Genomic DNA, 27354 nt, shown 5'->3' on the forward strand with positions numbered 1-27354 from the left:
CCCCATGGCCCACCCTTCAGCGCGATCTCTGACGACAGCCATGGCAAAAACAAAGAACCACCAATTACAGTACGCTGTGCCCTGTGCCCATTAAGGCAACTCCAAATCTAATTCAACAGTCTAATTCAACATACTTTTCATTTGAGGGAAGGAACTTCCTCTTAAATAATAGGACTTACCACCGACTTCCAGATTTATTCCTTAAATGCCATTGTTTACCGAATAAGTGGGAGGGAAGTCGTAGGGAAAAGGTGTCAATGCCATCATAGAATGACCACAGATTTTTAAGTGGTGTCACAAAGGAGTCCTGAGGAGGACAGGAAAAACGAGGCCCTTCACATATAAACCTAAAGGGCTAGTTTGAAGAGTGGAAAATTCCTGAATCCCAGCGACAGCATCAGGAGAGATAGTCAGGTCTCCAAACACATCAATTATTGACACTTGAATCCTATCAGTGGTTCCTATAACCACCTCCTCTCTCTCTCCCCCCTCGCTGTACTCCCCAGAGCTGCCAGCCCCAACAAAGGCAACCGCAAAGCTAGCCAAATGGTTCTTCTTCCTTGTTCCTCGATTTTATCAAAGGCCCAGCCATGTGTGGTGCAGGGAGTAAGAAAGAGGCGACAGTCAGTGTTTGGAAGGCTCTTTAATAGCAAGCGTATGGTAATTACATCGTTGGATGAGATTCTCTCTCTCGGGAGAAAGGAGCAGATGTGGACAGGGTTCGGGTCGGGATTCACACCGCCGGAAGCGTCTAACAAAGGGCAACAATGTTTGGCAACCCATTTCACAGTTTTGTCATTTACAAGAGATTTCTTTGAAAGGAAATATAAAGGCAAAGAAAGCATACACACCTTGCATGAAATGTTTTTTGTTGGTTTTTTTTTTTCCTAAGAAACGCCCCACCCCCCTCAAACTCTTCCTTGCTTTTGCTTCTCACTAGACAGCTGAACTGCTTTCACACACAAATTAAGACTGGTTCACGGATAGTTTCAGATTTGTTTAGAATTGACGATTTACTTTCTCCCCTGAAAAGCCCCCACGTGTACCGAGTGCAGACCCCTCTCCTGCTCTGCCCAGCTACCTACCAGAAGGGACTTAACGTAAAAAATAAATCTAACAAAACAAAAGAAAAAAAAACAAAACAGGGAAAGGCAGTTTTATAAAGAACAGACTGTCAGCTTTCCTCTGCTGCACTAAACAACTTGAATTCACAGTTCTCGGTAAATTAAATGTTATTTTTATGTGGCCTGGTTCCTACTGTTCACTGTGTATGCCTCTTCAGGCTTATAATGCTTTAAATGGGCTTTCTAATACAAAATGGTCATAGGTCCTGTATTTTTGCAATCCAAATTTTTAAAAAATATATCAAAGACAACATATTATTAACAATTTGCCCAATAAATGTGGGTAATAGATATTTTACCATGGACACCATGTTGCCGTGGACACCAGAAGCTACTGGCATCCTGGCAAGTTTTAGAATTATTCTGTATAAATCTAAACGACTTCAGCCTTTCACATTATAATATTTGGTATTACAAAACCAAGATAACTGATTGAGTCTTTATGGAAGAGGATTAGTTTTTAATTACAAAAAACCAAAAAACCTGTAGGCTTCTCTGGTAAACTGAAGACTAAGCAGGTGGGATATGAGACCCACCTGAGTTTTAACTGTGCTCTTTCTACACCCCTGAAGCTCAGTGGAGTAGGTGGACTTTGCCCTCAGGTCTGCAGGAGGGGCATTCCTGACCCACTGTGATCTCTGCAGCTGACAGCAAGATCAAGTTCGGTTCCCGTTCAGCCTGGCCTGTGATTGGAGCCTCTCTCAGATATGTTAGCACTTTGGAAAGACAGGCTCCTCTGGCTGACAGCTGGCTTATCTAGGGCAAGGAGTCCCCAGATTTGCAGGACACCTGCTGTCTCCTTGGCTAGGGGGCATTTTCAAAGCCACAAAGCCATTCCCAGCTCAGGCCTTGCGTCTGAACAAGCAGGCAGTTACCTTTGAGTTAAGCTGGCTCCTAGGGGCACAGCCATGAAGAGTTTTCCTGGACCTTACACGCTAATCGCCTCCTGGCGTTTTATTTTATTTTTCTAAAGAATCAGACCCCAATTCACTCTTTTGTTCTCCCTTACTCATCCTCTCCCACCCCAGATTCAAGTCCTGCCTACTCCTCCCTGCCTCCAGGACCATGGCAAATCAGACTGGTTCACACCACCGGTTCCCAACTTGTCAATTTTCATAAGCCAGGCAGAGTCCAATGATGCTCTCCTACCACAGCCCGCCCCCCTCGGCCCACACACTTTGTGCTCCTATCAAACAGAAACAACGTTTAGAGACGTCATTGTGCTAGAGAATGGCTTCCGCTGCCTTGAGAAAAATGACGGTAACTACGAGAGGAGAGCGGTTTCCATCTAAGGACACTGGAACCCTAATTCTGCACCAGGGCACAAGGAGAGCTCCTAAGGAAGAGACTTTTTGTGTTCTAGCCCCCGAAGAACAAAAAGGAATACGTGCTGTACTGAGCCTGGGGGACTGGAGTGGACACCGCATGGCAGGCACTGTGTGGGGTCCCTCCCTGGCTCCCTCATTCACTCTCTGATTCCCCAGAGTCCACTCGGTATGATTATCGGACAGAGAAAAGTAACCAGTAGCCATGAGACAAATGTCTCTGAGGCTCACCGAACCCCAGGACCTGGGTGGGTAAGGTCATCGCAGGCACGCTTCCATAGCCATCCACAGCGCTCACTCCCCTGTGCACACACCCACGCACACACACTCACTCACACTCTTACACACACACACACACTCTTTCTCTCTACTGAATGAGATGGCAAAAAAGATAAACGTCACCCATTTCCAGCTACACTTCATGCAATTTTCCCCTCTCAATGAAGTTAAACTTACTCCACTTCCAAAGCCGCAATCTGTCAGGGCACAAATAAAAATAAAACTATGCCTTCCACAGGCAGAGCTCGGACAACCGAGACAACTGTGTTCTCTGTACCTTCTGGGGCCTGACTCTCACCCAAGGAACAGTGTCATCGGCCCCTCAGGATCAGGCCCTGGGGGGCTCAGACACTCACAGACCAGCAGAAACACGTTCTAAGGTAGCCCGGTGGCCAGGGTCCTCAGGACAGGGAGGGTTTAAATATATTTCCTGCTCATTTCCCTCGAAGTCTCCTTGACTGTTGCCCTTCATACCCACACACATCGTAAGGCAGTTATGGAAGAACAGTGGTTAAAGCAGGAAGGGCAAGCGTCCCTTGTCTCAGGCTAGGTGAGGGACTTGCCCAAGGACACGTGGTCACTGGCAGTCAGTGCTAGAACGCATGTCCCTCCGTTAACTTCAGGGTCAGTGCTCCTCCCACTGTGCCGCATGGCCTCCTGGTGAGTGTGTTTATGTGTCTGTGAAAGTCCGAACTTGTCCAGCCATGGAGCCATTTCCACGCAGGCGACAGGCCGCTCGACTTGCTGACCAACCAGGGGACAGGCTGCACAGTGCCACCTCGAATGCCACACGCGACCCGAACATGTGGGCACATGTGTCAGCGAGTGCTGCAGGGTCATGCAGAGAAAAGGAAGTTTTAGAGGAAACAATCCGATCTGCTAAGCCTTTTGGGGTTCTTCCAGGAAAATAAGTAACATACAGCGATGGTATCCTCGACCCCTGGGCAAAACGAAGACCAGATTTCTCCCCCGCACCAACGCACGGCTGAGTCTACCTCAGCTCAATTTTTAGGAACAGAACATTCACATAAAAATACCAAACTGTATTCGGTTGATACCTAAACAAATTTTTGATAAAATACATTTTACATCAATGTCCATTCCATTTTCAAACATACGCAAATTCAGATGTTAAGCCTCTACTACATACAAAGTTCCAGTTTACCTTTGAATGGAGCAAGCTAGTCAGGCTTCTTCATTTCCGCCGGAGAAGTCATTCTTCCAGCCTGTTGTGTTAAAACAAAAGTGACCACACCTGCGAAACTTCTACCGAAGGTACAGCTTCCCAAACACCTGTGCACAGGTCTGGAGCCAATCAGAACACAGGAGAGGGAGCAAAGCCCAGAGCACCTTCATCCCATTGGATGAAACATCCTGGTTTGTTTTGTTAATAGGCTCCCTGGAAGGACATCCATTGTACTTGAAATTAACTTTGACTATGTTTCCCCATGACAAGAAAAAATGTGGCTACTGACAACAGATAGAAACCACCATCTTATTTTACCCAATGACGTAAAACTGCAGTACACAGTATGACCACCAGTGGCCGCACTCCTCGCAGCCCCAATTAGACAGAAACCACTTGGATAAGCAAGTTTACATCCCCGTGCCTGGAAGATAAGACTCCCAGAAGCTCTGTGCTTCTGCGGCTGCCGTTTTCCCTCCGCCCTTAAAAAAAAAAACAACTTTTTCAACCTAACAGGTACACATGTTAAAAACATCCTCACCCCAGATACTACGTTCAGTGAAATGCTGTAAAAGAAGCATTCGGCATCCTATGTTGTTAGAACCAGAGATGCAGAAGGGTCCAAGAAAATGAATATTTTCAATGAGTCCATAGGAACACGACAAAGGGTACCCCCAAGAGGTGGACCGTCGTTGTTCCTGTGAGTTGTCTGAGTATTTTGATCATTAAAACTTCCCCTCTGAACCATGCTAACCTGCGATGAAAAGAGTCTCACTTTTGTATCACGTTAAAAACTCACTGCAATTAGGTTCCTTGAAGCATGTGATTACAATTTTTAGATAAATTATACAGTGGGATCCTTTTCTTGACTTTTTTTTTAGAAAAAGAATAAAAGACGGATTAAGAAACAAGGATTCCTTCATAGTTTTACAAAATGTTATCCTGGTTTATTTTCCCATTAAATGTATGGCTTCAAAGTTGAAGTGGCCCTTGGATTCTGGATGTTTTCATGATTTTACAAGTTGCCATCTCATTGAGAGAGACGGTAAATGTTGCATTTCGTATGTGGGACGGCTTATAAACATTTTAAAGAAATCGGTAACTGATGGCACCCCATTTATATTCTCCACTGTTAACACTTTAAAAGTGGCTTTGGAATTAGCATGTTTGAAATTAACTGACCACGCAGGTATGTTTACACAGCCGTGAACCAGCTGCCGTGTATCCAGGTAACTCAGTGAGGGCAGCACACTTAAAGGTTCCTTGCCTCCCTTACTCTCTCCATCCAAAGCTAAGCGAAAATCCTTTTCTGCCCTTGTACTTGCACTTGTGCAGTGTAATGACTAGTTATTATAACTCATGCTTTATAAGCAAAACCTTTCACTTACGACACTTACGAGGTACATAAAAGTGCAGACTGCACTTCTTCTCTGCCATGCTTGCCCTCGATCAAGTCACCTATGAGGACTCGAAACACATCCTTAATACGTTCAGAGTTCTCTACATTCGAGTCAGCAAATGTCAGTTCTCCCACCTAAACTCAAGAGAGAATGGTCAGCCACAAAATGGACTCTAAATTCGAAATGGCCAAGGCTACCGAGACAACTCCATAGAAACCCACTGAAACGGGAGTAAAATGCAGGTCACTTCTGAGCACAGCTCATCCCAGATATTTTGTGGTCGTTAAAAAGGTATTTCATTTTCAATTGGAAGCTGGGAGTCAGATGTCCTGTTTCGAAGAGCTGACCCAGGAGCATGCGACCCCACCTCGGGTACCACGGGGCTCACTCCTTGTCAGATGGGAGCCCTCGCAAGGTTACTGCTGACTGACCCCCATTTGGGGGTGGTCTGCCTCTGGTTCCTCCTCCTCCACATCTGCGCTGTACTCTTCAAAGGCATCGTCATCTGCATCCGGGAGCCCCAGTAACTGCAGGGGAGAGAAGAGAAGCAGCTGTGAGCACCAAAGGGCCCCACGCAGGAAGACCACCAGAGGCACAGACTCCAAATTCAACAGCACTTCACAGGACGGCAACTACAGATTTCCCACAGGAGCCAACTACCCTGCAATTGTGTTTACAGACTTCTTAAATGGAAATGGCAGTCCTTCAGCGGACTGGTGGCCAAGGGGCTCTGGTTTACTGGGAAGCCTGGAGACTCTACTTTTAAGCATCAACACGATACCACCTACCACCTACACACTAAGATATAATATCTATGCACACGCATGCACACCTGGGATGTTAGCAGGACAATGAACAGTGCCGTCTCATCAAATGTCAAAAACCTATTCCTTGTTTTTCCCTAAAAACACACTATTATTTACGACACACACACAGAAATGTGCAATCCACTAAAATGTTCAACAAAGCGGTTAAATAAATTACGGTGCGCCTGGAAGATAGTCTTATATAGCCACTTAAGGTAGTATTTTAAATAATGTAATGATATTACAATATGCTCACAAGTATAAGCAAGCATGATAAAATCGTTTTCATTATGATACAGATTTCTTTATACACAAATACATTGAAATACAAAAGACTTCAGTGAAATACATCCAAATTTTAAGAGTGTATTTGTACAGACAGTGTGATTATGGATAAATTTTTTTCCCTTTTAATCATGTTGTATTTTCCAAATGTTCTCTAATTATCACCAGAGAAATTCACAATGATACACAGCAAGCATTTTCTTAAAGTACTGGCTAGCCTTTGGTGAGAAACTGAGCGAGTGCCATTTGCCGGGCCAGATCAATATGGACAAAAAGCTCTGGACTTGGCAGGGAGCTATGACCTTGGGCACGGCTCAGCCTTGTCCATGATCATGGGCATCCCTCCCCCGGCTCCTCAGTGCGATTAACAGCATGCAGGTGGCCAAAGGACTCTCTCACGTGGTGACCCCCTTCCTTCGCTGATCACTTGGAGGCAGCTTCACCAAATGGCCCTGTGATGCGAACTCGAACCGCATTAAGACACTAAAACAAGATCGACCACTCCGTTTACTTTGCATTGACTCCCGAGTGCCCTGCCACCTCCACCTCCTTGTTCCTGCTCCTTCCCAACTGTTTAAATGAGAGAAGGATGAGCAGAGTCCCGACCAAAATGCCGCCTTGACTCTGACATTCTTGAATGTTTCGCAGGTCTGCCAGAGCCCAATGACCACACTTGGGGCAAAATCGTCTGCCAGGCACCACTGGTCCTATTACACCTGTGGCCTGCCAGGGCAGGCACAGCCAACCACGGACACGGGCTTTCACACAGAGCTCCAAGGACGCAGCTGTCTCAAGGGACACCGTTGGCTTGGAGCGGCAGGAGCCCAGCTCAGCGCGGCCGAGTATTTATTTGTAACAACCTTGTGTGTGCCTGGGAGAAGGGAGAGGCTCCTTACTCCTACCGCTGGCTCCCATCCATGTCCTAGCAGATGGAATAAAAGATAAAATTTGCCGCTAAAGAGAGAGATGAGATGGTCGGTTACAATGGACGCAGGTGACTCGCGTTCCAGTGTCCAGTTTTTGTTTGAAAAGTGAAATAAGTCAAGACAGAAAAAGTTAAAAATTGTATGATTTCACTCATATGTGGACATAAAACTGAAAGCAACAAATAAACAAACAAAAAAAACAAACAAAAAACTCACCGACACAAACAACAGTATGGTGGTTACCGGACAGAAGGGGGGTGGGAGGAAGTGTAGGGTAAAGGGGGTCAAATACATGGTGCCAGAAGATTTGACCTTTGGTGGTGGGCACACAGTGCACTATAGAGATCATATATTCTAGAAATGTACACTTGAAACCTATTAACCTTATTAATCAATGTCATCCCAATAAATTTAATAAAAAGAAATAAAATAAATAATAAAAATTAACTGATCCAAAAAAATAAAAGAGCTGCTCGATATCACACAGGTGAAAAGTATCAAAGTAGTTATTATCCGAACAGCTAATATAAATATTGTTACCATCACCCATAACTCCAGAGTCACCTAAATGCTAAAAGAGGCATTCATTCAAAATGAATGTAGCCCCTCATTGCACTAAAGGGGCACCTCGTTAAAGAGGAGTGGCCCATGCGTTCCCTCCCCCTGAACAAATCTGACTGGCAGGGGCTCAGCGGGAAATATCACGGTCAATTAGCCATTAGTCGAAGGTCAAGGGCGCACAGATGAGGCATGCAGCTTTGCAAGCTTGTCCTAAAGAGACTTGCCATTGATTACTCTTTTTCATAATACACTTAGCAATTTTCAAGGACCCAAAGCATAGGTATCCCTCAGCACCCTCTGTCTCCTCAGCTCAGGGTGGGTGGCTTGCAGAAGAGGTTCCAGCTGAGGATGAAACCATTAGCACCTCCCTCCCCCTCCCTCCTCTTCTAGCTCCCTGCCTTACCTTCCACGTGAATCCAAAGCGCATATTCTAGGTCTGGAGCATCAGCCCCACGGGAGGCCCTTCCCTCTGGCAGGAAACATTCAGATGCTACTTTGAGAGCTGCTCACCCCCTGCCCCTGCAGGAGGGAGAAGGAAGAGGCCCCAGGGGCCTCCTGGACTTGGATGACACCTTACAGCAGGGTCAGCAGATCCACTGAGAGGCTGGTGGAAAGGCACTGGACCTGGAGTGCGGAAGCCAGGGCTCTCGCTGGGGACCTCTGCCAAGCCACTGCCTTAGCTGAGCCTCAGCGCCCTTCTCTGTCAGGTGGGGACCATGGCACCTGCCCTACCTCCAGAGAAACTGGGGAGAGCAAACGAGAAAGTGAATGTGGCCACAGTCTGCGAGCTGTGGAGCCCCTTGTGAATGATGCAGCTGTGTCACATGACCTTGACTCTCATCTGAAAGCACAGCCAGGTCAGTTGTTGGCGGAGAGTCGCTGCTGCAGGGCCAGACTGCCTCCCTGTTCATTAGCAATGCAGGAAGCGCAAGCGAAGTAAGAAACCCAGTTCCATTCCCCTCTTCATCTGATTGTCGGGCTTATACCCAGCATTCCACGGAACCCATCAATTTCGTCCTATTTCAGATTTAATAATAATAGGTAACACTGGTTAACTCATTATCTCCTAGACACTGTCTTAAGCAGCTTTACATATGTTAATTGCTTTTGTTCTCATAATAAGGCTATGGAGTAGGTACTACTATTACCCCCATTTTATGGCTAAGACCTGGAGAGGTGAGTAACCTGCCCAGAGTTACTGAGGAAAGTGTCAGAGTTGGGATTCAAACCCAGGCCACCTAGCTGCAGACTTCACATACCTAACCACTGGGCTATGCGGGATATTCCCTTCCAGCTGTCACTGCTGCTCCTATAGCTGGGGGCGTCAGTGGTCTCCACTGGGTAACACACCTTTCTAAGAATCCCATTTGCAGTGCTAATGTCCACACTTAGGAGTATGTGCGATTTAGAAGCATTACAGAGAATAGAATAAGCACCAGAACTAGAATCAGCCTGGGATTCCAAATGACATCACACAGACATGTAATTGTCTAGCATTCCCACCCCATCTCTCTTCCCATCTATGGCGGGTAAGTCTAAATTTAACTTCTGGACCCAAATTTTGAACAGGCAAGAGACATATCAGAGACAGAGTGCAAACAGACTGGTGAGAATTCTGGAGTCCTTGCTTTTACTGAGCCCACACGTTCTCATGGGGAAAAGGAGACAGCCAAGAAATCCTGTCTGGTACATTTAAATTACTGCTGATGGTTATAATCATTAATTCTTAATTCAAGAATTTTTTTCCAATTGACTGGAAGAATCTTTATGCTCACTCTGGACTAGTACTGGCATTTCTGGGTCTCGCAGTCCATCAAGCTTCCTTTGAACAACCTATGACCACATAAGAACTTCCAGGGCCCCTCCATCCAAATAGGACCATAATGAAAAGGAAGTGAGATGCCAACCCTCGAGAATTAAAGTTCTGTAGACCCCAGAGAGTATCAATTATCTGTTGGACTAACTCAGAGTCTTTTGGAAAGTGATGTAAACCAGCTGAAGCCATGTTCAGTTGGCATTTAGCACCTGCTCTCTCCAAAGGCGACCGTCACTCAGCACAGTGGGCTAGAGTGTCTTTATAAAAGGGGAGGGGGGCCTGCCTTGGAGCATAGTCAGCCAGTGAGGGCTTCAGCACTGTCCGTAAGTGCCCTGTGGTTTCAGAGGTCCCTGCGAGCTGCTTCCAGAGGATTCCTTGAAGCAGCAACCCTCCGGCTTCCCTGTGTGTGATTCACCCAGGGGTCTACTGAAAATGCAGATTCTGATTCGGAGGGCCTCAGGGGGGACCCGAGCTCCCGCATTTCTAACAACCCCCTGGGGTACGGGTCACTGCTGGCCCTGGAACCACATGCTAGGTATCGAGACACTAACGCATGCGGAATGAAGCACCGATATTCATCCTAATGGTCCGCAATGCCGGTGGTGCCCAGACCCACGACAGGCTCCGGGTCAGTCTGCCTTTGACACCAGGGAAAAAAAGGGGTTGGCGGCAAGATGACAAAGGGGTAAGAGGGGCAGGTACTCTTACTTTGGGGGGCCACAGTACTTTCTAAAAAGGCCAAGGGCTTGAATGTTTACAATGTAAGCAAAAAACATAAGCCGTAATCGAACTTAAACTGTCAGCTCAACGTCTTTTACTAAAGCCCACACACGCGTGTGTCGCCTTTTCTTCTCGGGCCTCCTGACCTACGAGCAGCACCCCACAGGTGCATTCTTCCTCTTCTTCCAGGCTCTTTTCTTAAAAGTATTACTTATTTATTTTTAGAGAGAAGGGAAGGGAGGGAGAAAGAGAGGGAAACATCAATGTGTGGCTGCCTCTCATGTGGCCCCCACTGGGGACCTGGCCAGCAACCCAGGCATGTGCCCTGCCTGGGCATCGAATTGGCGACCCTTTGGTTCTCAGCCCGTGCTCAATCCACTGAGCCACACCGGCCAAGGGCAGATTTGACAACGTTAATCTTATAGAGCTGTGCTCCCCAGCATGGTTACTACAGACCCCACATGGCTAGTGCCCTTCCAGGCTCTTGAGCAGACGAAGAGAGGAAGCGAGAACTGGACTTTGTCTGGGACACCCAGGGTTCTGCTGGCTTTCCAGGCAACAGTGGCAAACTGAAAACATCAATCTTGCTCATGCGAATAAGCCAGAATTAGGGGAATTTTTCTGGTAGACGTGTCTCTGCTCCTTGAGAGGAAACACGTAGCCACTCAGCATCCCCGGGGATGAGAGCGAGAAAACACGGGGAACCTCAGGCTCTAACTCCAGGTAGTGCCAGCACAGTAACCGCCACCAAAACTGCACACAAAACTGTCACAGGGACAGGCGCCTCGGGAACCTCAAGTCCGCAGTGCTAGTAGGAGAAGAGTTAATGCTCCGGGAAAACAAAATAAAGTTTGGAGAGAATGCAAAAGGGCAAAGACAAGGTTTGGTTTTGCAGCTAATGGAAACGGTGAGCTCTCTCTTCCCTTATGAACTGGTTTGAACGCGGGGGAAGCCTGTGGGTCGTCACTAAAGAAAAGATACAAAAACACGGAGGAGACAAGTGAGTGGCATGATCACCAATATTTAGAACCATAAGCACGGTTTTATTATCTAGCCCAACCATGTGACGACCAGCAACCGTCAACAGAGGGCCATTTAAACAAGAAAAGCGCAGGGCTCCAGAGACGGTCAGTTCCTGTTTACCAAGCCTGCTGACGGGTATCTCTGAAGATACTCATTACTGATTGTATGACACGGACGTCAGTGCCGTCTGCTAGGCACTGTCACTTGCTTACGTGCACCATTTGGGTATGACATTCCGGCAGAAAGGGAACAAAACCAGCTACAAGCAGGAGTCCCTGGAGTGCAGCAAATGTGGTCACCCCGACTCACGGATCCGCCTCTACCACCAGCAGCGATGAGCCAGAAACAAACAGCAGCCTAGTGGGGCAGCTCGGCTATGACCGTCCTTTACGTTCTTAATTTTGAAGCTCCCTACGAATCCACAAGACAGAGAAACCGATATGACGCCCATTTTAAAGATGGGGACACTGAGGTTGAGCAACCAGAGTTCTGGAGGCCATGCGGCCTGGAAACCAGAACTGATAGGGCAGGGCTGAGTCACCTTCCCCCTCCGGGGACATCTGTAAGGACTCTGAGCTAAGGGGCCAAGGGGGGCCTTTCTGGCCTTTCGTCTTGGCCAGCCCTCCTGTCCCTCTGAGCATGTGCAGACCCTGCCGTGTCTTCAAGTCCCACCTCCCCATGAAGCCACTGTCCCGCATGGCATTCCTGGGCGAGCCAGCTGCTCACACCTGCCACTCCTGGCCCTTCTGACACAGTATGGACAGCACAGCTTCTTAAAACACAACATAGTTTCTGATTGTACATGTTCTCTGTGACATCACAGAACACTCAGAAAAATACAGAAAAGGAGAAAATAAACATTGCCCGTCACCCTGTCACCAGAGACTTCTGGGTCACGCACCCCTCTAGGGATGGGAGTGTCCACGGGTCCCCCTCACAGCACTAGCATCCACCACAGCGAGCTGTACGGACCAGCTCCTGAAGGGTGGTCATTATTCTGCCCAAACCAATGCCGAGAAGCTTTTGACTACAGTACTCCAATAATACCTGTCTACCTCCTTTGGGTTAGCCAGACGCCTCTGGTAGGCATGTGCTGAAAGCACTTAGCGACTTGCTTTTTCTCTCCACCAAGAATCTAAGAGCCCTATAAAGCATGTCCCTAAGTCCTGCTCCTTCCTTCTCAACGGGATTTTACCCAGTGTCCCCCGCACGCCGGCATCTTTCATGTTGATTATGTGTAACATGCTTACTAAGTCCCCCACAAGAATTGTGTCATTTAATCATCACGACAACCCTCAGATGACTATTGTCTTTGTTTCCTAACGTTACAACTGATGAAACTGAGAAACAGAGAAGTAATTTGGCTAAGGTCACACAGCCACCAAGTGAGTGGCAGAGCTGGGATTTGAATCACTTCCCCCAGAGCTTGGGTTCCTCATCAGTAAACTACCCTGATTCCACATAACCGGGGGAGGAGACCACAAACAACACCCTGACGTTCACACTTACTAACATCCTCTCAGGAAACGTCTCCCCGAAGAACCAGCGGAGCACGCAGAGCGGGGAATGGAGCTCTTGGCGTGTTCCGCACAGTAAGTATTGGGCAGAGGTCTGGACCAAAATAAACGCTCTGTCCTGTAACGTGGAGTCTCTGTGCATTTCTGTGGCTGTCTCTCCGACCGCAAAGTCAGCTTCCGAGGGCAAGAGCGGGGCAGGGTGCCCGGCCCTCACTCGCCAAAGCTGAGCTGTGGCTAATGCAGGTGATCAATATGTTCCCTGGGTTGAAAATGGGACGAAGAAGTAGAGGAAAAAGACTAAGATGGCAAAACATAACATTTTTCTTTCCTTTCAAATCCAATCATGGATTTCTTGGTGGGGGAGGGAGTGGCTCTGATTGTGATATTGAGCATTTCAGTGGGGAGAAGCCAAACGAGAGAGGGGAGAAAGCACCCTTTACGAAGCGCTGCTGGCCTGCTCAGCCTTTCAGGCAGGGCCGCTGAGGACAGCCGGAAGATGACCCCTCTCTGCAGCTCTCCGCCGGGCAGGCAGGAGGCCGGGGCGTGCAGGAGCGCACGGGCGCCAGCAAACTTAGTAGACTCTGCTTGGCTGATGCCCCAAAAGGCAGCAGCAGGCTGTCGATAAACGGTCCTCATCTTCCTGGAGGGACTGCACAGGACAGGGGCTGGCTAGGGGCTGGCCGAGGGGAAACAAGGATTCAAAGCCACGGAGGAAGCTGTTCTACTGTGAAAGTGAAAATATTCCTGGCAGTTTCCTCGACTGTGAACAAAAACAGCCGCCAGAGTGGATCAGGTTCCCGGGAAGTTCCAGGGAAATGAGGAGCGGAAGCTTACCTGCTTGATCGCCTGGTAGCACTGGGGTATGTGTTACTTCAGCAAATGCTTTCAGCTATAACACAAGACCCCTCCCTATGTCTTAATTCTAAATACAGCGCTCCCTTATATAAAGCAAACAGGCAAAGGGTGGCAGTGGAAAGACGCACACTCTTCAGTGGAGACGGAGAGGGTGAAAGGGTCTCCAGCCGTCCTTCACCTGGCCAGCGACACTCCCTCCCATCCTACCTGGGGCACATCCTGGCAGGCAGAAATCCCCCTGTGCACTTCACCTTCACTAACCCTGAGAAGGTGCCTCCCACGCCCCTCTCCCTGCAGGGCAAAATGACCAAGCCAGAGGGTGCCCAGCACCCAATACCCCCCACCCTCCACACCAGAGAAGGGCGCCATGCTAGGTCAAGGCCTCCTCACCTTGGGAGCATCATCCCTGCCCGTGACTTAAGGCTCTGTGTTAGAAATGAACCCTGAAAGCCCCACACTAATCAAATCTGTCTCCATGACAAGCGGCAGCTGGAAGGGAAAGAAAATACTCAGCCAATAGAATTGTTTTCAGCGATGCATCTGATTTTGGGGGACTGCATTTTCCTCCCATTTACATGTGAAAACAATCCCATGTATTTACTTCCCAGGTGTTCTCACACTGGCAGTGTCCCCAAGCCCTGGCAGAAGGAACTAGAATTCTTCTCTGAAGGAAAGTACCCTCATCTTAGGCCTCAATTCATTCCTATGTATAAATTTACAAATACAATAACCACCACACAGAGATAATCCAGCACACAAAGAAACCCCATAGCAGGAGTGAGGACCAGTCGAAACAACTGGTGATAAACTGGCTTACAAACCTTGAGATACGGGAATGGCAGACACAGTCTATTACACAACCACGCCTACTATGTTCAGGGAAAGAAAAGACACGGTCAAAAATTTCAGCCGAGAAGTAGATACTGTTTTAAAAGATTTGAAAAATAAATCAACAGAAATTCCATAGCAAATGTCCTTGTACACGCAGAGGACAGTAGTCATGGAATTGAACTTGTCGCAACACAGATTTTACCTTCCAAATAGGACAACGGGAAACAAGGAATCTTCAAAATAAGGGGGAGTGTTCATTTTACATGTTTTTCAGCCAGCATGAAGACAAACGGCCAGCTAGCTGCAAACAGACAGATCCCTAAATCCTAAGAGGGGCGGCGGGAAGCAAGCTTTCTATAGTGAGTTTTTAAAAAATGAGAGAAGAGAACCAGCATCCAATGCTACCCTTCTCCTTACCCACGGACGTGGCCGTCCCTCCTGTATAGAGCCTGCAGAACACTTCCAAGCAGTTTGGTTTCAAGTCCCCTGGGTGAGGACAGGGTTACTCAGTTGTCTCAAGAAGGCTCTGTTTGCTTCCCACCCTATCAGAGGTTCTCATCTCCAGCGATGCTAGAAATAAGCATCATCCCCGCACCAAACAGCTGTGTCACATCCTGTTCCCCCCACTCCCGCCCTCAGCCACCCTCCACGAGCTATCTTTGTGCCACCAAGCAGACAAGAGGAAAACAATTAGTCATCCCAGGTTCTGCCTACTGTCCCCACAATCCCTGTCATTCAAAGCTCGGTGGGGGGAGAAAACAAAGAGGGCTCTTGCAGCCAAGCGGGCACCTACAGGTCTGAACGACTTGAAGACTTTTTCCAAGACTTCCTGGAGCGTCTTCTTGCCGCAGGAAGAGATGTAGTCCTGTGCTAGCTGCAAGAAAGGCAGGCAGTCCTCGCTCTCGCTCCACACGTGCTAGGCGCCCACCGGCCGACGGGGGAGAGGAGAAAACAAAGACACAGTCGTTATACTCAGTGTGAAAGACTGAAAGCAACACAGTTTTTTTCATGACATGAATTTGAGGAAGGCTTCCATTCCACACTCATTCCATTCTAACACTCGTGTGTTCCTTCTCGACTGGTCTGCACTGAAGGGTTCAGAGAACGTACGCTCTATACAAAACCCTGTGCTTTCGGTCCAGCTCAGTGCACCATCAGATCTGCTTCTACACTGTGAAAAAGGGCAGCAGGGTCAATATTCCCTCTCCCATGATCTCCACTGCCCCCCTCCTGGTGCAGGCTAAGCGTGGCTCTCAAACTGGGATGAGGAGAAACCAAGAGCCTGCAGGATCCTTACCTTCACCTCTGCCATAGTTTGTAACCACTCCCTTGGAATGAGACCTTTTTACCCAGACTAGCCTGTGGGGGTGATGGTAAACTTACTTCAGAATGAAATTAATTTAGGGGAACACACAGAAATCATCACTAAGTCTCTGGGGGATGGGGAAGACTTCTGAAAGCTCACCTTCCCTTAAAATGCTTTTAAGAGGGATCACACCCCAAGCATCACTTCACAATGTTAACATGCACCAAGAAGAGACTGGCTCTAGGTTTTTATTTTTTTCTTAAGTCTAGACAAGTTTTTCTTTTTTCTTTCTCCTTGTGAGGACATCCATTTTAGCACATCTGTGAGACTAGACAAGTCTCTCCCATAAATGTCCCAGGATTTGGAACAAGCCCGAGAAACAGGTTTGAGAGATCCCATGCAGAGGAGACAGGCGTTGGGCTGCCAGGATAACATCAGGGTATCCATCAGGTATCAAAACTCACTGACTGGAGGGGACCGATTAATGACAGCTCAACACTAGTTTATAAAACGTGTAGAGGTGTGGGAGACAGGGAGACAGTGGCAGATGACAGAAAGCAGCAGGGACTGGGCAGCAGGGGATGAGATTTCTTTGGAGAAATGGTTCGTGTCAAGCACATACTTACTCTCCCCGATTATTACAAATGATTAGGGCATTGTCCCAAAGAGTCCCATGACCATCACTCAATAAGCACATTCCACTGTCTTCCTTCTTGTGGCAGCATTTCTAAGAACTAGGTCTACAGACTTAAGATACTGCTCAGACCTAAGAGAGACTAAGGAGGTGCTGATGTGCCACCTTTACAGCCAATGATCTGTGTTTGGTAGATGCAAAGGTCCCACCTCACAATAAACATAACTTCTAGATTCTCTCACTTTGGAGAATAGCTCAAATATGATTCCCTATTAATTAGGGACCCTTAAAGCTGTCGAGCCACTGAAATGCCATTGATGTCAGTGTCTTCCATGGCACAAAAGTAGAATCACACAAAGTGCTTTTGTGTCCAGTATTGAACTTGATTCTTAATCAGCAAGGATTCAGCCAGAACAATCAGGTCCCACTTTACTGTAAGTTCTGCTCAGCACCCACGTTCATGCTCAAGTTTTAAAAAGTGTATTTCACAGTCTTATCCAAGTTGAAGAGGGGATTTTCATCTAGCGCCACACAATAGGAAATCTTTAAGCCTGTCTTCCCTACACTTGAAGATTAGAGTAAAAGTAGTAAGTTTAATAAGTGCCTGGCACAGGGCCTGGCTGGCACACAGTTGCTATTCAATGCAAGGCAAACCCAAGTGCCCTCTTAGCCTTTTGAATCTGCAGGAGAATGGGGGTGGGCCTTTCCACCAGCCACGTGGCCAAGGTCACACGCTGACCAAATCAGACACTCAATGCAACTTCTCGGAAGACACTACCCAAGGCAACTTGGGTTATAGTTCATTCAGAAGTAGGTGTATCCATGAAAATCTTGTATACTTGTTTTTTTTTTTAAGTGCATTTGGGCTTCAAATTACAGAGTAAACTAAGGAAGTGGACCACTCAAACACCGTCAGAATGAGAGTGTCCCCACCTCTGCTTGGAAGTCACAGTTTCTTTGGTGCAGTGTTATTCGGGCGTGTCAAACCTCACAAGTAGACAGTTCACACCACAGGCTTCATCGCTTCACTTGTGCGGTTGTCAATTTATGAATACATCTTGGAGAAGGAAGACGTAACACCCGAAAAAGGGTTTTCTGTCCAGTCTGCTTAAACTGCCCTCATTTGGCTAACTCACCCTAGATTCCCTGTCGTGTTGGTTTTGTGGGTTTAAAAAACAGTTGTTACTGAATCCTTTCCCTTGTAAACAGGCCTGGCCACTTGCTGGAATAGGACACAGATTTGCCTCCAGAGACCCGTGCAAAGACAGAAGGCAATCAGTGCCCAGGGACAGTGCCCACAGATAAAACAGAGCTCTTGGGAACTAACAGGCAAGATGCCAGAGGCAGGAGGGTTACCTCTTAGGAAAAGTGGAGGGACCCATTCCAACCCCAGGGGAGGGCAGGCAGGGTGGCAGGCGGATGGGCGGATGCTCTTGAAAACAGGATCTCAGGTCCAGTTTTGTACAGAGACAAATGGGTGACCAGAGACCCAGAGTCATGCACTTCAGAGCCTGGCCACTGTGACCTCAACGCAGAAGGTATTTGAAGCACGTGTAACCAAAGGCCATGAAAACACCCTAATGGGCCAGAGAACTCGTGGCTCTGAACAATGTACAGAACTTCCCTGGCAAACACAAATACAGGTACGGAATGTCTTGGCTTCCCAACAGGGCTGTTAAGAGCTCAGGCAGATCACAGACCGCACGTGTTGTAACAGGAGAAATGCCAAAGCAAAGGCTTTGGGAAGGGGAGGACAGCAGTGGGTCCCCAGCAGTCACCTGGGACTGTGACAATCAAAACACATCTGCTGGGTCCCACCTGGGACTGTCCGACGGGGGCAGGGCTGCAAATCTGCATTCCCAGCGGGTTCCCAGGGGATGCTGGTGGGGGGCGGGCGGAGGTCTGGGACCACACACACCTTGAGAACCAGAAGCAGAGCGGAACTTTAACTAACTCCAGATGTGGGGGTGGGGTGGGGAGGAGCATTACATTTAAAACGCTGTGTCATTACTAACACCAAGTCCAAAACTCAGGACAGCATGGGTTGCAGTGAAGAGCCCCTCTCCACACCTCCCCTCAGCAGCCTGCTCTTTCCAATAGGTTCCTCCCATTAGGAGTTGAAAGTCCCCGATGAGAACTTGGATTTTAGAACAAACAGGCCACGGAGGCCACCTAGGCCCTTCTTTCTGGTATTAAGTTGGGCGGGAGTTTGTTATCAAAGCTTGCCTGGCTTAAGACAAGGCACCATGTCATCTGCAAACAGGAACGTGAGCACCTTTCTGTCTTCCACAGTGTAGGTGGCAATACCCAGCTTATCCCAAACTGGCATTAGATCATCAAGGTCATTCAATCCCACAAACAGCTTTTCGAGCACAGTGGGCCGTTGCCATGGGCCTCATGCTCACTGGAGTCCTGCCTTGAGAATCTTCTGCCATCATCATTACGGGGAGGGGGGTGGGGGGCAAGGTGCTGAGTGGGCGTGGCTTAATCCCAAATGGACTGCTGCCCAGAGAAGCGATGGCATAAGATGAAAGCCACAAGCCACCTCAAGCCACCCAACGTATTTCTGCACAGGGTGGGAACAGCATGGCTGGCCGGACCTGTGACCTGTTCTTATGTCGGCCACTGATCTGTTGTGCCAAGGAGGTTACTGAGGCTCAGAGAGGTCAGGCAACTTGTCCATGGTCACACATGGAGCAAGAGGCAAAGCCAGGACATCACCAGGTGCAGGCCTCCAACCAGAACCTCAGCTCCTTCATTTGTAAGACACAGAACATAATCATGCTCACAGGGCAGTTATAAGGTTATAGGACATACCTGTAGACTGATTCTCATTAGCAGGGGTCCATTGATTTGAACTCACATGGGCCTAACTTTAGCCTCCTCAGGAGGAACCATTCCATGAATATACAAAGGCCATCTCTTTTTTCCCTGAAACAGTCTCTCTGTGTAAATAATGCAGCCTTGGAAGAAAGCCTTCTGGTCTACCAACATTCCCCACTGAGTCCTCCCAGTAATAATGTAATGTAGATATGACGATCCCTCTCTGACAGATGAGGAAACTAAGGGTAGAGTTTAAATTAGACAACAGAGTGCTTTCTCTCCGCTCTACCACCATGTGAAACCATGCAAGCTCATGTAAACCAGTTATGTCTTCTTCTCCAAGATCGAAAGGCTGTTACTGGGTCACACAGTTAAGAACAGAGACATGCTTAGACTGAAAACGGGGAGAGAATATAGACATGGCTATAAGCACACATATAAAGTTAAATCACAGAGTTTTTCTATAAATAAAGCTTGGTTCTTTAAAACTATCACAACTGCCATCTTTGTTTTTGTATTGAGGAATGATTAAACTACACGAAACTTTAGAACCAAACATGTTTTGATGGGTGGGCAGAAAAAGGAGGGCAACAGGGGAGTCTTCCCCAGGGAGAGGCGGGCAGTGCTTTGGGTTCAGACAGACCCTTCCTCCTGGGCTAGGGCAGGAGAGAGCAGCAGGGGCCGCCATGCCCAGGAGCACGGGCGCACCTACACATGTGCCCCTCGGGTCCAGCTGGCACATGAGTGGTTGCCCACACCCCGCTCCCCAAACCTGGCAGAGCCCTCGGGACCTTCCCAGTTGGCAGAAGAGGGGAGCGTGCCACCTGTCTGTGATCACTTGCACTCCCCACAGGCAGGGAGCTGGCAGCTTCATTTTATTCCGGGACCTGACCTCAGAGGCCATCCACAGGGAGAGGCCCGAATCAGGGCAGCAGCGTGGGGAGGGACCGCGTGGCCTGGATGGCCTGGGAATCGAGAAGGGGAGAGAGCGCACAAGGGACTGAGGTGCTGCCAGAGCGGAGGGAAAATCAAAGGCAGTCCTTGTTCCTGGGCCACTGGAGCTGCTGACCAGACCCTGCCTGGGGGACATTGTGCATGGCGGAAAGAACAGGCCTCTGGGCTTGGGCTCAAGTCCTGGTTCTGTCACTTCTTAGTGGTGTAGTCCTGGATGGGTCCCTTAAAGTCACCAAGCCTCAGTTTCCTCGCCTATAAAATGGGGATAAGAATACCTACTGCACAGAATTTTTGTGAGGCTCAAGAAGCTGCCCTTGAACCCACAGTCTGAACCGGGTCCCCAGGTCTCACTCCTGTGCTGTGTTTTCAGTGTCGGGCTCTGGTTCAAGCAGCTCTACCACTTAAAATCTGTGGGGAAGTTAGTAAACCTCACCGTGCTTCCGCTTCCTCGTCTGTCAAATGGAGATAATTACAGAGAACCTTGAGGGATTACTAAAACAACCGGAGTTCACGTCCCCCGAGGGCTTAGAGGACTGTCTGACACACAGCAAACGGCACGAGAGTGGTAGCTGTTATTGTTGTCGGACACCGTCATTCTTGAAATCTAACCTCTGTCTTCTACACTAGACTGTCATTCATTCATCTATCCTTACAAACACGGACTGAACACCTATCATGTGTCGGACCCTGTCCCAAGGGCTGGGATACCATGAGGACTAAGACAGCCAAGGTCACTGCTCTCATAAAGCTTCTAAGTCTGGTGAGGGAGGCAGGGAGCACTTATGAAGACTACTAAGTACTAATGAGTGCCATGATAAAAGACTGGAAGGGGAAGAGGTGCGGGAGTATGTGGTCAGAAGGTTTCTCCCGGGGCTAACTGGCGTAAAGGAGCTCCCCACATAAAGGTGTGGGTGAAGAATGTTCTAGGCAGAGGGAACAGCAAGTGCAAAGGCCCTGCCTGAGCTTGGCATGTCTGAAGACCAGACAGGCCAGTGGGGCAGGAACATAGCAAGCAAGGGGGTGGGGGCAGTGGAGGAATGGTGGAAGACAAGGTCAGAAAGGCTGCAAGAGACAGATCCCGTGTGGGCTTGAAGTCAGGACGAGGGCTTAGGTTTCGTGGTAAAAATAATGGGAAGTCAGTGCAGATGTGGTGGGGACATGACCTGGATTACATCTGAGATAGATCCAGAGACTCTGCCAGACTCACTAACATCACCACACCCATTTTAGGCACTGTTCCAAATAAGCCAGCCGGCGAAGTGCTAGTGTTATCTCCCCGTTTTACAGGTGCGGAAATCATGGGATAGGGAGATTAAATAAGGCTTCCACCAAGACGTACAGCTAGACGTGGTGGGTTGGGTGCAAACCCAAGTACCCTCGCCCCAGAGCCTGTGCGCTCCTAACCACTACATCACACCACGGTAGATGGCTAGACCGGCCCCAGGAGGATGAGGGCAGAGACCCTGTTTTTATTCTAGGTAGCCCTGACCTGGTGCAAAAATCAGCCCTTGATAAATGCTTGCTGAATAAATGATGTGAAAACACTTTGAGAGATGTTATGTAAATATTCTTAAGAAATCCTTCAGATTATAGCAATTCCAATGATTTCAAATTCCTTTCAATACTTAATAGATTTTCCTGGGAGAGGGAAAAGAACAGAGTTAGGACATTTACTTCCTGCCTAGGCTCCTTTAACTGGAGCAAACAGCAGCTTGCAAACCTGGCCTGGGGCAGACTGGAGCAGCCGCCTGGGCTAAGAAAACTTGGCTTGCAGTGGTTGGTGTCTTGTCCATTAAAGTCTTTAGAAACTTCGAGAAAGTGCCAGTCTACCCAAGGAATTACTTTTCTCATTTTCTTTCTTCCTTATCCTATTTCATTTAATTGTCAGCTATTGAATATATTCAAGCATTTCATTCACACAGGGGGGACATTTGCAATATAGGTGGCCTTGAAAAGGCCTGATAGACATTCTAAATAGCTCGATATACATATTGCAGCAAGACAATGGCCTTGCATTTTCTCCCCCCACCTAATCTCCCTGGAGTAGTTCTGGTGTCTCCTTCAGTTCCAGCAGGAAGGCTGTGTGGATCTCTCCCCATCAGAGCCACCACCTCCAGAGATTTGTGCCCTAGGTCACACAGTAAGGAGGGGGAAAGGCCACTGGCAGACTGAGGAAGCCCAGGGCTGGGCGGGACTCCTGACCAAACCCTACCGTAGCAGTTAGTTGGGTCCTGGTGCCCTTTCCACTCTATCCGTGGGGATTTCTCACACGTTTACAACGGAGTGAGTCCCTTTTTAGTGACCTCTCACTCCTCTCCGTAACAAGTCACACTTATTTACTTATTCTAACTACAGTTAACAGTGTTCTTACACACGTTTATAGCTTGGTCACTCTTCGCAAGTGCCTGTGATGGAGGCATTCCGATTTACTCATTTTACAGGTGAGAACATTGAGGCTCTTTAAAGAGACAAGCTCTAAACTCAGGGAACCCCAGATCCAACCTCTGATCCAGAATTTGTGGGGCTCTGGGTGTTGAGTGGAGACTGTCAGGTGCTTTATCTATCCAATCGCTGGGGCGCTGGTATTACCCCCATTTTTTTGGACGTGTAAAGTGAGCGGGGTGACTGTGACTGAGCAGTCACACGGCCAGAACTCAAATCTGGCTGTCACCCAAGGACATCCCTCTTTCAGAGTGTCGCAGGGCTAGGGTCCAGGTGGGTTCTTCCTCTCCGTAGGGTGGGGTGGAGGTGGTGGGGGCGGGTGCTTTATTGCCGGACCACCTCTCTGGGACCAAGAAAGGCGATTTCGCTGTCTCTCTAACTCCTTGGAGAACTTCCCATTGGTGGTAGGGGTGCGCGTGGGCGCGGACCTCCGCCCAGCTTTTCCTCACCCCACCTGAGGACCCCACCCGAGGAGCCAGGGCCAGGCATGCTCGTGGCGCCACCCTACCTCCGTCCGCAGGGGCAGCAACAGCGCCAGCTCCAGGCTCAAGCCGGTGACCACACGGTAACCCGAGCCCAAAGCCGCCTCCATCTTACATTTGGGGGACCATTATTTTTCCCTGTCCTTACAGACACTTCATAGAGCGCCATTCTGGCCCAGTCTTCCTATCTCCCACCCCAACTCCCTGCCCTCTGCATCCGCTTCCTAAATTGCCAGCGCCAAGATCCCAAATGGGCGCAGGGTGCAAAGTTAAAGATTTGGACACAGCAATTTCTGGTCCCGGTTCCTCCGAGCCCGGGACAGGAGCGGGGATGGGTAATTCCCTCTCATCTGGAAAAACCACAGGGCTTTTGGGGGCCGCGGCCGGTGCCTCAGCCGGACAGAACCCACTCAGAAGCTCATAGAGGAGCAATGGAAGCACAGGGGATAGGCGTGCCCAAGTGTGTGTGTGTGTGTGCACGCGCACGCGCGCGTGCGTTTTTAAGATCCTGGGTGTAATTCCGCAAAGAAGGTCCAGGAGATGGGGCATCGCTAGTGTGGACAGAGGCTTTGTGTCCAAACACGCAGCTTAGGGGATAACCTGGGGGGGCGGGTGGGTTTCCCCAGGCGGGAACAACTGGAGGACTTTGTCTGCGCATCGGGAGGGAAACGGGATTCCTCCTCCAGACCGGACGCCTGGGTGGAGGAAGCTCCTGACTCTGGATCCTGCGGGAGGGTCCGTGCGCCCCCAGCCGGGCTGGTGCGACGCGGGATACCCTGGAGATGCTCCAAGCCAAGTATCGCGCACTGGCCTCGGGGTTGCGTCGAAATAGCCCGCCCCAGCCCTGCTCTCTGTATGCTAAGGGTGCCCCTGCCCGCCGCCCACCGGCCCCACCCCGGGTGCTGACGACGCCTCGGCGGGCCCGAGGGCTTCCCCGGCGGAGAGCGGAGCAGCCGGGTGCGCGGCGGCGACCGGTTACGCCCCCGCCCCCACCTCGCGCCCACAGCCTCCGGAGCGGGAGGGAGCTCGGGCGCAGGGTAGCGGCCGCGCAGCCACACTCCCTCGCGCTGCTGTGGTCCCTCCCACAAGCACTCACAAAATTGTCCCCGCAGCCGTTGTCCGGACACAGCACGTAGAAGGAGACGCCGGGGTCGGCGTAGAAATCCATCCTGCGCTCGGTCTCCTCGGTGGCGATGAGCTCGAAGGGCGTGTTGGAGCACCATTTCTCCGCAACGTCAGCTAGCTGCTGGAAATCCATCCTGGCCCGCCGCGCCCGCCGCGCCCTCCGCTGCCTCAGCCTCCTCTCCGCCGCCCGCCTCCCGTTCCCTCCGCCTCCCGCCCTCCTCTCCTCCGGCGCCCTCCTCCCGGGCGGGTAGCGCGCAGCTTCGCGAGCTCTCGGGCAGGCGGCGGGGCCGGGCTGCGCGGGATCCCTCCAGTCCCGGGGCTCCTCCCGGCGGGCTCTGTTTACATGCTGTGTGTAACGGGGTGGGCGGTGGCCAGGGACCGCGCTGCGCCGCGCCCGGCTCCTCCTCGGTCCGCCTCCCCGCCCGCCCCCTTTCGGGCCGTCCGGGAACCTGGCGCCGGCTGCGGCCGGACGGGGCGGGGCGGGAGGAGCCGGTCGCTCAGCGGGCTCCCCAGCCCCTCCCCCCTTTTTTAAAATAAAGGGACGGGGAGCATCCCGGGGCCCTTGCGCGACCGGGGCCACCCCGGACCGTGACGTCATGGGCCCCAGCCAATCACTGGAGTCTGAGACCTTCGCCCTGGCTGGCGAGCCGGGTGATGTCACAGCGCGGACCCAACATCCGCGACTTTCCCGGTTGCAGGGAGACGGAGAAAGCTGGCAGCCTCTGTTAGCGTTTATCTGGAGTTAGAAGGCTAGGAAAGCGTTTTCCCGAATGCGATGTAAATGCAGGGGACACACACAGAATTGCAGACAACTTGTCCCTTGTCTGAGACTAGCCCTAGAGGAGCTGAGAAAATCTAAGGGGAAATGGAGCTTTTCTTTTTCAGCATCAAAGCTCTGCCCTCCAGTGGATGTAAAGAACTGTTCCCCCTAAATGTATTTACTAGACACTGACACGAATGTGCATTTGGAAAGGAAGATGAAACGCTTGTGTTTTTTCCATTAACCTAAAGCTGAGGATTTCTTAGAAAGAAGCCTCATAAGACTGTCTTGAATATTATTTGGCTTCACTTCATATTGTATAACCTAAAACGATCCGCTGCTAGTTTGGAAGAGGAGAAAGTAAAATTTAAAACCAGAGTACACGGCCCAACGATTGCACCTGTTGAATGCTCACTGGCTGCGAGGACACCACAGGCACTGCTGGATTGCGGAAAATGCATTGGACACAGCCCTCGCCCGCGGGAACTGAATGACTACCGGCAGTGACACGTTAAAATAGCATTCATTCTACAAACATTCAACCGGCTTTGATCTTTAAAGTTTGTCTTCTGAACCGGGCACCATGCTGACCCTAGGAATATAAATATGAATAATATGTGGTTGCATCCTCAAAGAGCTGCCAGATTAGCCGAGGGAAGCTCAGACACCGTGAACCCTTGTGAGCACACCATTTGCTCAATAGTGTAGATGCCATTCTGGTAAGTTTTCTCTTGCATATTTCTGCAATAGGAATTCTTTTCTCCTTGACTCACCTTAATAAATCAAAGCTGCCTTCCTACAGTAAAAGTAAAAACGGCACTCAATCTTTTGGTAAATCAGAGGTCCGGATGGTGATCAGCCGAAAGGCATCCTGGGCATTGCAAAAAGATCCGATCTTTTTTCCTGAAGGAGCCACCCTTACCTGGAAGTTACTGCTCCCATGTAGCAATTTCCTGACTTCAGAATTTCCCAATTCCCTTAAAACAACTATATTTGTGAAGATTTACGAACCAGCTACTGGATAGATACCACACAAAGATGCACAAAGTGGTTTTTTTTTTTTTTGCCATCAAGGAATTTACATACTGTAAACTAGGCAGCATTCTAAGACCCCCGGAGATCCCTGCTCTCCTGGTGCACGCACCCTCCCAATTATTCAATCAAACACTAATCTAGACACTGCTCTAAGGGATTTTGCCCAAGTAATTAAGATCTCAAATCAACTGATCTTAAGATAGCGAGATTGTCCACGGTGGGCCTGACCTAATCAGGTGAGCCCTTTGAAGAAACTGGGCTCTTCCTGCTGAGAGGTTCAAAGCACAGAGTAAATTCATCATCAGGGAGATTCTCCTCTAATGGCTTTGGAGATGGAGGGGGCCACCTGGCAGGGACCAGAGAGCAGAGTCTAGGAGCTGAGAGCAACAGCCAGCAAAAAAAACGAGACTTCAGTCTTAAAACTGCAAGGAGGTGAATTCTGCCAAAGACAGAATGAGCTTGAAAATGGACTTCCACAGAGCCCCACACAAAGACTCAGTCTGCCTGCGACCATGATTTCAGCCTTGGGAGACCCTGAGCAGGAACTTCAGTTATGTTATGTCGTGGCTGTGCCCGAACTTCTGACTGCAGAGCAGTGAGCTAGTAAATGGGGGTTGTCTTAAATTGCTAAGTTTGTTTTAATTTGTCATGCAGCAGTAGAAAACTAATACATAGGACAATGGAGGAGACAGAAACATTGATTTAAAAAATTCACTATGCACTCTTGCTTGTGTGGCTCTGTTGGAGCCCTGTCCCATAAACTGAAAGGTTGTGGGCTTGATTTCTGGTCAGGGCACTTGCCTAGGTTGTGGGTTTGATCCCCAGTTAGGGTGTGTTTGAGAGGCAACCAATCTATGTTTCTCACATCAATGTTTCTCTCCCTCTCTCTCTCCCTCCCTTCCCCTCAGTGAGTGTGTCTGTGGGTGAAGATTAAAAAAAAATTCAATATGCTATTGCAAATGTTGCTTTCTCTCTCTCTCTCTCTCTCTCTCTCTTTTTAAATATAGGGACCTCAAGATAGAGCAAGCTTCTTGCAATTATACCTGGTCCTGTCATTTAAAGTATATACATTAGTCTAAAAGTTCCAAAAATGAAGAGATTCCTTAAATTTGAGACTGAAATACAGAAAATACATAGTT

At 49.3% G+C, this 27354-nt stretch overlaps 1 protein-coding gene across 2 annotated transcripts; it reads right to left on the minus strand.

The window, feature by feature from the left end:
• Positions 1-631: 631 nt before the first annotated feature.
• On the minus strand, positions 632-24919 carry MTURN (maturin, neural progenitor differentiation regulator homolog). Of its 2 annotated transcripts, XR_008427101.2 has the most exons (4): positions 24392-24919; positions 15448-15570; positions 3894-5841; positions 632-3556 (listed from the first exon to the last, which is right to left on the minus strand). XR_008427101.2 is itself a non-coding variant. In XM_024562917.3 (3 exons), the coding sequence occupies exons 1-3, from the start codon at positions 24551-24553 to the stop codon at positions 5731-5733; spliced, it is 396 nt and encodes a 131-aa protein (XP_024418685.2). In that variant the 5' UTR covers positions 24554-24919; the 3' UTR covers positions 632-5730. The 2 variants fall into 2 exon arrangements, 1 of the variants encoding a protein (XP_024418685.2); XM_024562917.3 differs by having other exon boundaries at positions 632-5841.
• Positions 24920-27354: the final 2435 nt, after the last annotated feature.

Source organism: Desmodus rotundus, chromosome 6, assembly GCF_022682495.2.
Source record: "Desmodus rotundus isolate HL8 chromosome 6, HLdesRot8A.1, whole genome shotgun sequence".
Lineage (NCBI taxonomy): Eukaryota > Metazoa > Chordata > Mammalia > Chiroptera > Phyllostomidae > Desmodus > Desmodus rotundus.